Source organism: Perissodus microlepis, chromosome 5 (assembly GCF_051167445.1).
Source record: "Perissodus microlepis isolate ML-2025 ecotype Zambia chromosome 5, ASM5116744v1, whole genome shotgun sequence".
Taxonomy (NCBI): domain Eukaryota; kingdom Metazoa; phylum Chordata; class Actinopteri; order Cichliformes; family Cichlidae; genus Perissodus; species Perissodus microlepis.
Genome location: NC_140465.1, coordinates 31,809,362 through 31,825,194, shown reverse-complemented (window position 1 = coordinate 31,825,194; position 15,833 = coordinate 31,809,362). Strand labels below are relative to the sequence as shown.

The 15,833-nt window shown below is 39.2% G+C and overlaps 1 protein-coding gene across 4 annotated transcripts; it reads right to left on the bottom strand.

Annotated features, from left to right (window-relative positions):
- Positions 1 to 1,298: 1,298 nt before the first annotated feature.
- Positions 1,299 to 15,089, bottom strand: tfap2c (transcription factor AP-2 gamma (activating enhancer binding protein 2 gamma)). Of its 4 annotated transcripts, none has more exons than XM_084929417.1 (8): positions 11,118 to 11,519; positions 10,124 to 10,585; positions 9,631 to 9,682; positions 8,398 to 8,469; positions 7,594 to 7,816; positions 6,307 to 6,425; positions 4,827 to 4,968; positions 1,299 to 4,609 (listed from the first exon to the last, which is right to left on the bottom strand). In XM_084929417.1, exons 1-8 carry the CDS (start codon positions 11,163 to 11,165, stop codon positions 4,315 to 4,317), a joined length of 1,413 nt encoding a protein of 470 aa, XP_084785543.1. In that variant the 5' UTR covers positions 11,166 to 11,519; the 3' UTR covers positions 1,299 to 4,314. The 4 variants fall into 4 exon arrangements, with proteins under 4 accessions (XP_084785543.1, XP_084785544.1, XP_084785545.1 ...); XM_084929418.1 differs by lacking the exon at positions 11,118 to 11,519 and adding an exon at positions 14,949 to 15,089 and having other exon boundaries at positions 1,309 to 4,609; XM_084929419.1 differs by lacking the exon at positions 8,398 to 8,469 and having other exon boundaries at positions 1,310 to 4,609; positions 11,118 to 11,517.
- Positions 15,090 to 15,833: the final 744 nt, after the last annotated feature.

Sequence of the window (15,833 nt, the reverse complement as noted above, 5' to 3'; positions counted from 1 at the left end):
ACATGAGTTCCTCTTCTTTCATAAGAGAAAAAGAAGTGAAGGTAACAGGTAAGTGCAACAAGTCTATGCTCGCCTCCTTTTCCCAGCTACATTAGGCGTGTCATAAGAGAATTACTCACACGGTCTCACAGTTGAGAAGAAAACATTTGACCAGTTGCGATGTTGCCTGTGTTTTGGAAAAACACGTACAAGGAATTAAAGCCGTTCACCTGTTGTCTAACTGAAAACATGATCATTTTATATGTAAAATCAGGTCAGTTTAACAACTCTGCTGATCATCTGACCAGCTCCAACTTTGTGAATGTGCTTAGTTAGAATTGATTCTACTGACAATAAAAGATGGAGGGAAAAAAAAAAAACAAATGGGACGTGTGTACTTAACAGCTCACATCTGCCAAAACAAACTTTGTGATGTGACAAAGAGACGGCATAAAGAAACAAGGTCAACCTCCAATCAAATTCTCAGTGCTTCCTCAACCATTTTCAGCCTGTCATCAAAGGCACTAAATTTTTTTTTAAAAAACTCTTCCTCTTTCTCTCTGCTAAATTTCACCCATACCTCCTCCACCCATTATCTACCCTTTCAGGGCCAAGCACACAAGCTAACACGAGTAACTGAAGGCAGTTAAAGTCAACCGCTGTGAGGGCAGCGAGCCACTGCGTTGACAGGTCTGGTTAAACAGGTTCTGAGGGGAGAGGCTGATACTTGTTTAACTGCAAGGTAGTTGCTGCTGCTGCTGCTTCCTTTATAACCTGTGGCTTGGTTTTTGGGAAATGTTTGTTTCACCCACTGACCCCAAAAGCTAATATAAAACATAAAGAGAAACACTGATGTCATATATTTTTGTGCATTTCAGTGCCGTTGTTATACCTTTCAATTCAGCTATATGTTCTATGTTGATTCAAGTGTTACTCCTACGTATGAGGGGCCGTACAAGCCAAAATTCATTCTTTCAAGCTGCAACACTTGCACCTGCAAACTTTTTTTTTTTTTACGTGCGCTCAGAATAGTGGCACAAAAATAACGCCATAGATAGCTTGCTGAAGAACTCGAGTTTCTTCTCCCCCCTCCATGCTGTCAGACACTTGAAAGTGACCCGCGTGTGCTTCTCAGCCAATCACAGCGGTACAGACACCCAGCCTTCCGTTTCCACTATACTCTTTCATTCACATACATTATTCTCTTGCATACATATATTTTCTTCAGACATGTATGCATTCTCTTCTTACATACATATATTTTTTGTGAGATTAAATGCATATTGAATGCATGTAAATGAGAGCAAAATGTAGGAACGCATAAATGAAAATGCACGTATGTTAGAGTGAAAATTTGTAAATATGTACATTAAAATACATGTATAAGAGAGCACAATATTGCAATGTGTGTGTTAAATATGTGTAAACATGAGAATAAAAATATCTAAATATAAAAATTAAAATAAAACTATATGAGAGTGAAAGTATATGTATGTGAAAGAAGAATATATGTATGTGAGAGTGAAAGGATGAATTTTGGCTTGTATGGCCCCTCATACCTACGTGAAACACAAACAGATGAACCTCTGAAATTAGCAAGGCCTGAACAGACAAGTGATGATGAAACAAGTAGACAGTTCTGCATAACTTCCTTTTCTCTTAACTAAATTCTTTGCTGCAGCCACAAATTTGCATCTCATTATTCCCCAAGAAACTTGCAAGTAGGCTTAATGGCACACCTGCTCCAAACATATGTAAAGGAAATATTGGCAAGCTGCAGAGGATAGACGTTGAATGCTGAACGGTTAGTACAGTCGATTCAATAGTTTTCCAAGTTTAACATAAACAACCCATTTGTCCTCTCTAAGCTGCACTTCTTTGTTCATCACATGATGTACTTTTGAGGTCTGTGCTTTTACTGAGCAACACAGCTTATTTGTGAAGCTAAGTGAGAGCACATAATGATGGCTACTGTTCTCATTAGTTTAGTAGGGGATTTTCTTTGCCGTTTATTAATAGGAAAGTTTTTCAACACATGACTTAACCATCATCTGTGTGATATTGCTGAAAAAGAGGCTACAGAACAAAAGTGCTATCCATTAAGAAAAAAAAGTAAGTGTGTGGCCTAGGCAACATTACTGACTCACTAAATCAGGCTTGAGGCTGTCATTTATTTTTTTTCCTGAAACTTTAAAACAGCATTTTTTTTAAAACATATTTTCAAAAAAATGTATATCATCCCCACTTTCTAAAGTCTAGTTTATAAAAAAAAAACAAAAAAACCTAACTGATTTACAAAAGTCGTCATACACATCGTCATAAAAAGTTAAGCTATGCACCAAACTGATACCATTATTTACACAAGCCCATTAAATTACAACATAAATTAGAAAATATTTACATCCAGGACAAGACACTGGATAAAATTCTATGCTTGGAATTTAATTTCTAAAAACATTTTTTAAAAGAAATATTTACATTTACGCACGCATTCTCACAACCAACACACAACCTGGCAGAAGTGAGCTTGTTGGTAGGTTAGTGTCAATTTGGATGTTGTTTTAATGAATAACTTGTTCACAAAAAATTAATAAGTAAAAGCAAACAAACAAAATAAATTCTCACGACTATGTACTGTATGTGTTGTAAGACTGAGTAACAATGGATCCATGGCAACGCCTGTAATCCACAAACACTGAGGAGGCTTCTGTCATAGCAAATTCAAAGTGCCCCCGCTATGCATTCTGGGATTTTATCTATCATGTAGTCTGTTAAATCATTTTTGCACATGAGAAAAAGGGTTTGCAAAGTCCACATCAAAGTGAGTTATTCTCTCCTGCAAAAACCAGTGCTGCTAAACTGCTTGAAATGCATAATTTGAAGTCCAGACTTTTATTTTTGTTATTTACATCACTATGTAACATGGTGCCATAATGCACACCTAGCAGCTAGTTTGGCATGCCCTCAAAAAAAAGAATAAGCAGTCAACTAAAACCTAATGCAGCCACTAATACTGAGTGTTTCAGAGGGTGAAGAGATGTGCTGTAGCAGTATACAACCACAAAAATAAAATAATGAGCCTCTAAATTGGCATAATGGGGGCACTTTAAAGTTTTTGGTTTCTGAAAGAGCACAGGCTGAGATGAGAAAACCAACTGTCTTTTCTCATCTAGCTTCAAAGCTTCAAATCAACTCCCATGAACAAAAACACAATAACACTGGATCCATTCTGAATTAATGGTACAACTAAAGCACAAAAATAAAGAAAACTAAGTAGATTTTCTCTCACACATAACTGTCCTTTGCAAGTCAATTGAGACACAGGAAATAAGTGGATTTGCCCCCAGACTGAGCAGGATGGAGAAAACTGAGAGGAATTCACAGCCACAGAAAGTCATCTTGAAACGATGTCCTCTAGGGAAGATGAGGAAAAAAAAAAAAGAGAAAGACAAGGGAGGTGGAAAAATAGTCGCAGAATGCATTTTGTTTCCCCTCATCTTCTTCAACAAAATGCAGGCCCTGTGGTTATAGCAGTAGGCCACTAGCAACTGTATGTAACTGCATAGTGGTTAGCATGATGTGGCATGTATTAATCCCCTTTTTAGGCATGTACTCCTTGCTAGGAATTTAACAGTATTTTATCGCATTACTTTGGTGTATGAATGTACACCCTGGTAACTTCTCTGTAAAAGTCATGGCTGTAGTTTCACTAGCTTATGACAAATAGCAACTGTGCTAAACAGCAATATGAACATAAATGTATACTTTTTTCCTTTTCTCCCCGACTTGCATGCATCACACAGACCCTGCTGTCCATCGCAAATGTAGAGAGAACTGAATGCACAAACCTTACCAGTTCATAATGGCAGGACTTGTTGCCACAAACAAATCTTTTGCACGTGTGAAAAATAACATATGCCATGCTGCTCTCCTCTTACTGGTTTGTGTGAATGAAGGCAAGACAAACATTAATATAGAAGTGAACTATCACTAAATGACAATCCTGTTGCTTTAGCAGACAGAAGAAGCCACACATGCCATGTCTGAAAAGGGCTTTACTCTTTCACAGAGCGGGCTCCCATTAGGACCAATCCAGAGCATTCAACACACATGCCAACAGTAACTGATTTGTAGCCTGCTGTGACAGGCTGTTAAAAATCCCCAACCTGTCAAACTATAAATTTACAGTGTGAGCACACACATTCACACACAAATGCAGCTCTCAAAAAGACAATACCAAATATTGATTTTTAAAAAGGTCCAAAAGGGAAGTCAGGGCAGCAAGATTAAGGGACTCTGGGAATCTCAAGTTCATAGGGATTCTCCTTTAAGCTCTCATTTCCTGTGCTTGTCCATTTTGTCAGTAGATTTACTTCCACTGTCTGAGGATCCCTGGGTGTCGCTACCAGAGCTCAGGTACATCTTGTCCGCTTGTTTGAGCGCTTCGTTCAGGTAGTTCTGAAGCGAGGTCATGGCAGCACAGATGGCTGGAGAGCCAAAGCCATGAGTGATGAGACTGAAGTGAGTCAGGCAGCCTTGGATTCCAGGTTCCAGAATGGGAGCGGGCCTAGCGTTGCCCAAAGGTGAGCGGTCCTGAGTGAGCAGATCGGTAAACTCTTTGCAGATTTGCCTGTAGGTAGAGAAGCAGAATAACTAAGGATGTGAAATATGTACAGATTTGTGACCCGATTGGAAAATGGATAATACTTCAGATAATTTCAAAAATACAACTTTCTATTGATCAAATACTATAAAACCAGCTTTTGAAAAAGGTTGTCTTGCTACATCCCACTTTGCTAGGTGTTTAAATGCATGTAAATTGAAACAATGATTGAAAATACACTTACTTGGCAGCAAGGAGCATGTTTTTGCGCGAGTTAACCTCATTCCGCTCCACATGTGGCCTACCCAGGTATTCAGCAATTGCCTTTGCAGGAAATTCGGTCTCACACACATAACCAAAGTCTCTTGCTAAATGAACAGCTTCACCTAAGACAAAAAAGAAAAAGATAATATTACATATAAGAAAAAAAACAACAAAAAAAAAAAAAAAAAAAAAAAACAGGTTTTCTGTAGATCCAAGAAAACACTCAAGTTGCAACTTTATTGCTAACCACAAATTAATACTTGTGAATAAATATGTTACTAATACATATTAATATTAGTCTTTAGACAGATATTATAACAACATATCCTTTTACATACTAGATTGTTCTGCTGCTGGACAGCTTAACAATTTATTAGTTTAAGAGCATTACATTAATAGTCCCATTTTCAAACAGATATACACAAGCATGAAGGCACAAGAAGTGAAGCAGCTGAACTGCAGAATAATCATCTGCAGTCATTCTTCTAACTCTAGGTAAGAAGAGCTATGCAGCTTGATACATTTTTGTCTTCGGGGTGGCTCGACTTGCATGTTCATAAAGGGTTTATGTGAATAAATGCTACCAAAACTGGCCCCGAGATGCCAACAACACCGCTTATTGATAGACATGTACAAGTCTTCAAATGCTGGCAGCTATTCAGAAGCACAAGCTTTAAGGTCAGCTGGCCCTCCTGGCAAGCCGAACACAAGATAACAAGGCTTAATTCAGCTTTGAAGGTCTCTAAATAACACAGGCCTCCAGTCATCTTCCTGCACAGAATCATCACCCCATTTATAAAAATTCGGCATGTGGGGAGTGAGAGAGGGAAAAAAATAAAAAATAAAATCTTTCTATAGCCAGCGGCAGGTAAATGTGATTAAAGTGATACTGGGATGATAGTAGAATCAAATGTCACTGACTGAGGTATGACTGCCGTTGTCATTCAAACTATACAGCAACAGAAAACAGTCACAATAAAAATCAGGGCTGTATGGCCTGGTAGTATTCTTTCCATCAACAGGAACAATTAATTTTCCCTAACACAACTGAGTTACAGAGGTGACTTTGCACACTAGGTAATACAAGACAACATGCTCAATGGAGTAACAGAATTAGTGCTGAAGTTTTTTTTTTTTGAGTATTTCAGATGGAAAATGGTCATCTCAGACTTTTATACACTATATGAGTTCAGTCAACCTAATTTTGGCTACATTTTCCAAACCACTATGACTCCCCAAATAATGTGTAGCTGACAGTCTGGCACATTAAACACAGGAAAAAAAAAAGGTTGCAGTTACATTGCCGTTAGTTACCCTTTCCACAAGAAGTGAAACACACATACCAATGCAAATACACAGACATTCCCACATTCTCATACTACGAACACGACATTCCAGCCACTGCAAACCGTAATTATAGTGCGAGAATTTACTGTGGGCAAATGACTGATGTGTCATACCTTCTACTAGCGAGGTAAGTAGAGTGACATTAGCTGCCTTCCTTCTTCCTGCAGGCAGGTTAAGCCCAATTTTGTCCAGCTTTTCTCTCAGAGAACGGCCTCCATTTTTTGACTTGGCTCTGTATAAGGAGAAAAAGAAATTGAGGTCATTCACACATCGTCTTGACATTTTCATCAAATTATCAGTGGAGTTTTAAAAGATTATTGTGTCATTTATGACTATTTATTTGAGACCATAAATTAAAAGAAATACCAAGAGTTAGAAGATATGTACTGTACACCTGTGTAATACACATTCATGTGTATAGTCTCATCAAACACTTCTGAAAATAAATTACAAGAAGATTCTCTTGACCTAAAATAAAATATTGAAACAATTCATGTTCCACTCAAAAGCACAGCAGAGAGGAATAACTCATAAATGCATTTTCAGAAGCTCTTGAACTCTCCACTTGCCATAGCCAATTCAGTTTTCTGCATGACTGGCAGACAAGCTCTCCCCCTCAGTGGTCGGTGAGAAGGGGCGCATCTTTGGAGAGACATGTGTGTTTGAGTGCCCCCACCCCTTCTCCCTCTTGTCCCACTACTAACGATAGTCCTATTGCTGTGTGACCTACTTTTAAGAAAGAAAAAAAAAAAGATTGTATATGTGGGTCTGTGGGTGCATGTCAGCATTAATACAGGCACATGGGAAGTGGTAAACATGCACTCCAAGTACAAAATGCTCCAGTGAGGAGTGTTAACCACGTACTGTAACCTCGAAGTCCCTCAACAGACTGCTGCACTACCATGTGTGCCATAAGGTCAACTGCTCTGGCACAGTTTAACATTCGCGGTCACGTACACAGGCACACAATAGGTAGGTACTAACAATGTTGACGCAACCTATCCCCAATGGAAGCACTGAACCCAAAATTGCACACAACACAAAGAATGTCACAAACCTTGCAAAAAATAAAGAAAAGAGGAAAAATGATGAGCCGGAGCAACAGAGTCAAGCTGTGCTTTTAAAAAGAGCCTTTCCCATGGGCTACTAAGCTTTAGCCTACAGATCACTTGCTCCACGCCTTCCACAGCTTAATGATGGTTTATTTTTCAGATAATAAAAGTCTTAACAGTTTGCAGAAACCAGAAATTTTGAACAACTGAAATCATTTTGGATTAGTTAATCCTATTTTTTGTGAATCAATAGAAATGTATTCACGTGTCATGTTAAAGATTTTTATGAACCACAAGGAAAAAGAGAATACTGTCCAGCTGTGACGTGGAATGAGACCGAGCCCTGACCTGCGTAGAACGCCACCCAGGAGCGATGCGTTGAGGCATTCTGGGGGTGACAAACGTCTCTGGACTTCAGCCACAGTAACCTTGTACTTGGATGTGGAGCTCAGCAAGGAAAGACGGCCTGGTACGGAGCAAAACACCTCTGTGGGATTTGACACCATGCCCAGCAGGGACTCTTTCTGGAAGGGAAGACCCAGTGCGTTTCCTTTAGGCAGAGTGACAGGCCCTGGAGAGTGAGGAAAATAATGTTTGTAAGCTAAAGACCAAAGTAGTGCAAAAGAACATAAAAACAGATTGTGATTGACAGTAATTAACAAATCTGACTGCCCAATCTTTATTCCAGACTTACGGTCCATAAAAAATAAAAATAAATCAGAGAAACCAATCTGTACGTTTCCTGTTTATGTGCATAAGCTCTGATCTTTCTGTGTCTTGTGCAGAAAAGCGAGCAGAAGTATGCATGTGCTGCTCTCCTCCAATGAGGAAAGCCAGTCTCTGCTGTGCCAAAATATACAAGAAAAAACTTCTAAAGCCTTTTGAAATGTGTGGTTTTGGAAACATCGGATGCCTGATGGTTAAACAGCTATGATGCCCTCACGTCAAACACCATCCACAAACAGGTACGCACATACAGACCGTCCCTCATCTAAGCCACAACCTCGGAACCGTAAATTGATTGGTCTCACCGTCTTTGATCGAGCTAGACATTGTGATTTTTTTTTAAATGTCATCCCACAACAAAAGCACTGACAGACAAACAAAACAGTACAGCACACTACAAAACAAAACAGCTATCTTCATCCTCACCCGCGAGAATTCCCCCCTGATAATAAGTCCTCTGTAAGCGATCAAGGTTCCTGCCACCTCGAAGTCCTAATACTGAGACAGAAATGACAAAGTCACATCAGTGCTTTAAATCTCCTCTCCGGCAAATCACTGGGAATGACATGCCATTGTTTACAAGTGGAAACCCTAGATTGCCCATAGCGTGCCCTTGAGCCTGGGAACGGTATAATAAGCAATCACTGATTTACGTAACAAATGCAGACTGTTTGGTTTATTGCACTCTGCAAATGTCGTGCTGCTTGTTATGTACTGTAATATTGCAATATTACAAAGCAACCCTATAATTGCTAGTATGCTTTCAAAGAATAAAACTTTGGCACTGTACTGCAAAATATGACATTGTCAGCAAATCAAAAACATCAATTTTACTTTGATGTTTAACATACATATGAACAAGAAACTAAGGCGTGACGTTTACATTTTAAAATGAAACTTAACTCTACTTAAGCAAATTATATTTTCTACTTGTCCACTGTCCACATACTGTTCATAATAACATGATGTTCCTTGAGTTCATCTTTCACTTTAAGTCTGTTTAATAGAGCCCTGATGACAAAACAGCAGGAATAAGTTTCTCCCTCAAAACAGTTCAAGTCTCAACAAATTACTAAACTGTCCTTCACATGCAAGCCTAATGCCACACCCACCCAAAAGCTGGTTCTGCAGAGCCAAACACAGCTTCAAGACCATCTCATAATTTCCTGCTAACATGAACTGAAAAGAGCTGCAATTGCGAGCTTAACACGCCTAAAGATGATCCAAAGCTTTGGAACTCACAGTCAACACAGTTTGTGAGATTGCTCAATTTCCATGTCATGTCAGCTGTAGCCTGATGAATATGAAAGGGATCAGTTCTTTCCCACTGGGCATCCATTCAAGCACCTTCAACAGAATAGGCTAAGGATCACATCGGGCTTAAATAAGTGCATCGCATGGCTATGAGGATTATCATTGTATGCAGTGTAAGTACAAACAGAAGACGCCTCCTTTCCTTACTCTCTCACTGAGTGCCCTGACATGCCACTATAGAAGTATGTCATTTCCAAGTATACAGAGTTCAACAAATGAAGGTCCAGCATTTTTTTAGTAATTACCACATATTTTGTTGTACAAAAGCATTCCTCTTCAGTTTTCTTTTTCAATTGCTCTAACAGTTAAAAAGTCAAAAAAAAAAAAAAAAAAGTCACAACTCACCTTTTTTGATGACCGTCTGATCTGCCATAATTATACTGTGGTCGTCTACTTGCTGATGACAAAGAAAAGAAGCAGCAGTAAGTAAACACATACATTGCTCTGTTTTTATAAGATGCTTGAGCTAGCCTATTTTTTTCCTAAGGTGGGTATTTTCTCGATATTAGTAATCATAGTCTGTCTCTTTCATGCAAAGCATATAACGTAATATATTCCATTTTATAATAAAAAATGTTTTAATACTACTGTACCTTTAACTTGGAAGCATTTTGAATATATGTGACCTTTGGTTATATTAACATTTAGGAGATTTTAAATCTCCATATGACAGGCGAGTGCAATAAAACACACTATAATGGATCCATTTACGACTTTTCAGTATATTCACTACTTCGACTGCATTCACACAAACATTTATGCACATAAGCCTCAGTCTTTGCGCGCCCCTGCCTCAAAAGTATAATGTCAAGTGATTATATAAATCTAATCCACTTACTTGAACATCATCCAGTCCGTGTCCCATGTCATGCATTCCCATATTATCGCCAATAACCGACGACTCTAGACTGTGAGCGTGTGGAGACAACAGCTCCGGTCGGCGGAACCCTTCCCTCCTAACCCCTGACGAGCCTCCCTCCAAGCCTAGGATCTGACTCGCGAGTCCGCTCCTCCCGTGTGCGCCGAGCCCCTCCTGGCCTTGCCGCCCAGGCCACGGCTGCTGTTGGTTCGACGATGGCGACTGGTGTATGGAGTTGATGTTGAAAGGGTCCCCGAGGTGAGAGTAGGGGTCACTAGACTGCGGGTACGAGATAGGCTGGTAGGGAGGAGGAAAGTAAGGGGGCTGGAAGTCTGAACTGGCCGAGTGTGAGAGGGAAGTAGACGGGCTGTAGAGGTGTTGACTGACCGCCGGCAGGTGAGGCAGCCGTGGGTTCCCATTGCTGTTACTATCGTGCCTTTCCTAAGGAATGGAGGAGACAAAGCGGCTGAGAAAAATGCCAACAACATGGCAGGTTGTCACTCAAGGAGATAAAATGTCAGATTATTCGCTGGCACGATGTCTACTGAAAAATGGGAATTAGACGGGATAAAACAATAACGGAGACCGTTAATTTGGAATTTTTCTTAGTACTTAGTGGCCATTGCAAGCATATGCAAATATTCTCAGCAGCAATCAGCGTCTCAGATTATTATTATTATTATTATTATGTATATAGAGTAACAATAATAAGAACACGATCCCACTTTAATTTTATAAGGAATCATAGCCTGCTTTAACTCTGACAACGACATCGTGTTTTCACTGTTTCGCGAAACTTTACTCTAACTTTTCTCCCTTGGTGCAGCACATCATGTTGCTTCTAATGAGTCGCCTTCCGAAATTTTACCGTGATTATTTCAGCCCAAAGGATTAAAAGTGAGCACCCACTTCTTGCCGTTAAATTCGGTGCCACTGATCTCACTTAGTCGAGGCCATCTCTTACGAAACTCACCTCACAGTCATCCTCGTATTTTACGTTGTCGGCTAATTTCCACAACATTTTGGCTGAGGAAAAAGTCTCTTTCTTGCAAATTAAAAAAAAGTGTAAAAGAAAAAAAAATGGGGGGGAAAGAAGCCCGCGAGTTAATCCAGGTATGAAGAAATTAACAGCTTCCTGGTGGTCATGAACCCGCTTATTCTTCAGCTGCAGCAGGAGGCAAAATTGTAGGCGAAGGCTGAAGGGCGAACTGACCTACCGACTGAGTATCCAACTACAGATATGAGTTTCCACAGCCACATATGAGAGAAAAATAATCGTTGTCAGGCAATATTCCCCCCCTTTCCTGCCAAGGCGCTCAGTACTTCTGTTGTGAAAGTGGGCGAAACCGGTTCATAAGAAACTTGACTCCCTCTTATGGACAAAACAGTGCTGTTCAGTCTTATTGGTGCAAACATGAGCATTTCACTATATCTGCACAGCCACTTACAGTGGGCGTCACCCTGTCCGATGATGTCAGTGAATTGGAAAAATAAAAAATAAAAAAAAAAATCCTGATTGGCGGGGTGATGGTCCAATCAAAATTCGGTCCGTCTGTAGCGCGTCTTTGCACGGCGTCAAATATTAAAAGGATTAAACATCCCCAGTGTAGTCTATATCCATTTTCCTCTCTCTCTCTCTCTTTTTTTTTTACCTATTCCTCGTGTCTTGCAGCAAATGCTGCTTCTCATTAACATTTTTACTTCTTTTATCTCCTCGGGCCCATGGGTAGTTGAACCTTTAATTTTACAGGGCACTGTGTTCTGTTTAATGATTATATTCTTGGGCTTTAAAGCGATTCATTGGGCAGAGCTCTGTTAGCCAGTCATCAAAGAAATAATTTTTTGAGTTTTATATATTTACAAAATTGCACTCTACTGAACTGCAGGACAATGTGCTCATGTAAAATATTACGACTATGAGACAGAACCTGTGAAAACGTTGCAGTTACTGCTGTACGTTAATGAGAGCTTATTGACGAGACCTTGTAATGTAGTATACGCAGGCTTTACACAGTGTATTGCCTCTAGAGACCAATCACTTTGCTCGGTTTGCGCTGCTAATTTTAATAGCCTTCTCAGGAGAACGTCTTAATTTGAGTTAAAAATCAAAAACAAAAAAACAAAAACAAAAGTTAACATTCGTGTTCTTAAAACCACCACCACTAAAAATAAAACCCTATTATTATTATTATTATTAGTAGTAGTAGTAGTAGTAGTAGTAGTGGTATGTGGGTCAATTATTATTGGCCTGCATACATACTACGCATAAATGCAGTGATAGGAAACTGAGCCAAGCTACTGTGCGTTTCCCTTTTATTCCTAAAACCTTGTGGTTATGCTTTGACCGACTGGATAATTTTATATTCTTAAAGATCACCTTTTTCCCACGACAAGGCGTACTTACAGTTTGTATGCTTAATTCAGTAACAGGTATTCCAACAGGTCCGTGACATTTTGATGTTTCAAATCAGTGGTACGTTTCAAACCGCAATAAGCCCGAGGGCTTAGCCGCATTATTCTCTCAAAAAGCTCCAAAGCTCAAAGGATTTCGGCAAGCAGCCCTTTCTTAACTTCATTTCAATTTTTGTTGAGCTTTATAGTATCTCGGAAGGAGGGCTCTTTGAACTCTGGTTTTAATCAAAAGACAAGTAGGACAGACTTTGAGGGGGGAAATGCATGATATAAAAATAACACCTGTTATCAGTTCTTCAAATCGTATTATGCCACCCCGAGGCTGCTCTAGTATTTTATCACTTTGTTTTGCATTATCAATTGATACGTAAACCAGTACGTGTCAGATTTTAATTTGTGAACTTAACGTGCAGACATCCGTGGCTTCTCTCCATCCAGCTGTGATAGTCCGCCCCTTTTAGTCCTCTTTGCCTTGTTGTGATGCCAAGCACAATTTATTTATTTATTTATTTTAAATGCCCTATTTAAATGTTGTTCTGTGTTGAAACAGGCACAGGACGGACCTAAGAAAGTTAGTCACGCTTGGCCGACCGGTAAGGTTTTTGAAAAATCCTGATGCTCAGCTTGTCATTTTAATGACAGCCGACTCAGCTGATGTCAGGTGTGAAGACAAAATGGATCCGTGCCCGGACACATTCAAAGTGTCACAGAAGCCAATGACTCAGCTCTGCCTAGTGATCTGCCTGTTCGCTTTTTTCCCCAGACTTAAGAAATATAGTTCAAAGCTGGTTTATGAACTGATTTTAAACACCCACAATTTGCATTGTATTGATAGGACTACTAACTAAGTGAGTAAACAACCCTAATGGAGATCACAGTAATATTGACGTTGCTCCAATATGTGTTCATAACTGAAGAAGAAAGAAAGAAAGAAAGAAATATATATAAACTTTACTGGGCGGAAAATCTACTCTTGTAATCCCCCCAAAAAAATTCAATTTAAAATGATATGACTTAAACTGCTTGCAGAAACTATTGAAGAGGTGGAAAAAGTACCCTATCAGCAATTTTACTGAAAAATCATTTCAACCTTTATTTCAGTTTTAACCATCAGCAGCTCCACTGGTTTGTAACCCAGTAGCCTCAAGCGAAAATACTCAAAGTTTCTGATAGAGTTAAGCCTTGTTATTATTGGCATTAATCACAGGTTATTCAAAAAGCGCGTATAGCGCCGTGCGACTTTAAGCTGGGGATAAAAACGAATTTGTAACTGCCCTTTTCCGCAGCAACCATTTTGACGTGAAGCAGTGTACAAACACAGCCGCTACTAATGACATTAATGAAGATTTTGTAATTAGTAACACCTGTAGTTACTTACCACGTCGTGTCCAAATGGCTGCTGTAAAGGTTTAGGCTATATAAGGAGGGACTCAGTCTTAGGGTTAACGAGAGCGCACGTTTGCACAATGCAAACGTATTAAATTAGACAATAAATATATATTTACGAGTAGATCTATGATTGCTATAATTTGACTTAATATAGCCTAAACTAGGTTTACGTTTTTATTCTACTCTGAACAAGACTGTTTTTAAAGTGTTCAGTGTAAGAAAAACCCTCCATAAGTTTACTTTTCTGTTAGTCTTCCACTGATGTAGATATTAAACGAATAAGTTTAGTCTTTTTAATAAGTGCATTAGAATTACAAGTTTACATTAGCCTTTTCATATGCTTGGATATTATTGATGCCGTAGTTCACTCAAACTCAAACATGGTGCAATTTAAATTCCTTTTATATTCAGGTTATTTTAACTGGAAGCTACTAGTTAAATCAGCGAAGGTTAAAAGATAATCCACAGGCCTCCGTCCTGTTCAAGCAGGATGTCAACCAATTTGCATTCGTTTCTCACCTTTATTTCTCACTCCGTGGCCTCTCGCACGCAACAATCTCCCAATGCTACCTGCGCCTTCTGACAGGGACCTGATCTTCAAGGTGGTTTTTGACAAAACGGGGAGCTGATCTGCAAGGTGACTTTTACGGGAAACCCTGTGAAGCTTGTGATATTTGAAAGTTGCCATTTTATACCCTACAGCTGTAATTAGTCAGGCTTGTTAAATTTAATGACAGAAGTGGAAGTGCATGAATTCATTGTTCAAATTTTTAAGAGTGTGGCTGTAAAAACGGACTCTAAGCTAACCTATATTAAGATGAAGTGAGGCTGATCGTCTACCGAGCTCTGTGAGGAGTGTGTCGGGACTCAGGCCCGAACAGCACCAGCCCAATTTAACTCCTTGTTATTGTGGGAAGTAATAAAACAAAAGCGATAAACACGATACAGGCTTGGTCAAATTAGATCATCTGTAAGAGGAAAATACAGGAGGCAGCCAACTCACCCTCCAGTCTATTCTCTCCAGTACAGACATCTGCAAGGCTCCAGTCGCAGTAATCCCGCTGAGCTGCAGCGAATGAGTGAAACCATGAGTTTTACATTGCCGACTTCACCTGACTGCTTTGCAGTACGCATGCGCACTCTAGTTAACTGCACCTGAGTGGACAAATCAAAATTTATTGCCAAACCGTTAATGGAAATTTGCATATACGGTTTGTGTAAAACAACGTGTACATTAATTTATTAATATGAGGACAGCTGGTACGAAAGACAAAAAACACTGAGGAAAATAAACATACACTGATGCACAGAATTAGACTTATAACCGAGACAGTACTACAGTTAAACTTATCATTGCATTCTAGTTTTGAGTGTAAAAAAATAAAATAAAAATAAAGTTACAGAGGACAAAATTAATGAATACGTGGAAAAAAAGAAGTATGGAAAATTCAAGATTAGGCAATTCCAGCCCAGCCCTAAAGCCACAGCGCCTCGGGGTGACCACAAGAATCTGCTTTCAAAAGCCACTGAAGCTTTTTAAGGTGTATAGTCCCTGTTATCTGATCTCCAGAAGATTTTAGCTTAAACTAAAGAACAGATCAAAGTGTCTTTGCTGTGTGGTTAAGAATGCAGCTGATATATCTTGATCTGGGGAGGGGGGGGGGAAAGACGTCTACCTGTGGTCTGACACCTGTTTAATCGATTTTTAAAAAATGGTGGAATGACACATATTTTCCCCCAGATTCATTTAATTTAAAAAATTTGACCTTAATTTAAAATCGTGTGCTACTGTTAAAGAATAAAGATTTTCTAATATATCAATTTTGTTGTTACGTTCTTGAGTAAAACAAACATTAATGGTGGAGGGAAAAATCTACAATTTAGCAAA

Coding starts and splice junctions, on each gene's coding strand:
- tfap2c (XM_084929417.1), bottom strand. CDS start 11,165: ATGTTGTGGAAATTAGCCGACAACGTAAAATACGAGGATGACTGTGAG. Junction 7,817..8,397: donor TCAGGGGGGAATTCTCGCGG/GTGAGGATGAAG, acceptor CTCACTCTCCAG/GGCCTGTCACTCTGCCTAAA. Junction 4,969..6,306: donor ACTTACCTCGCTAGTAGAAG/GTATGACACATC, acceptor TTTTTGTCTTAG/GTGAAGCTGTTCATTTAGCA.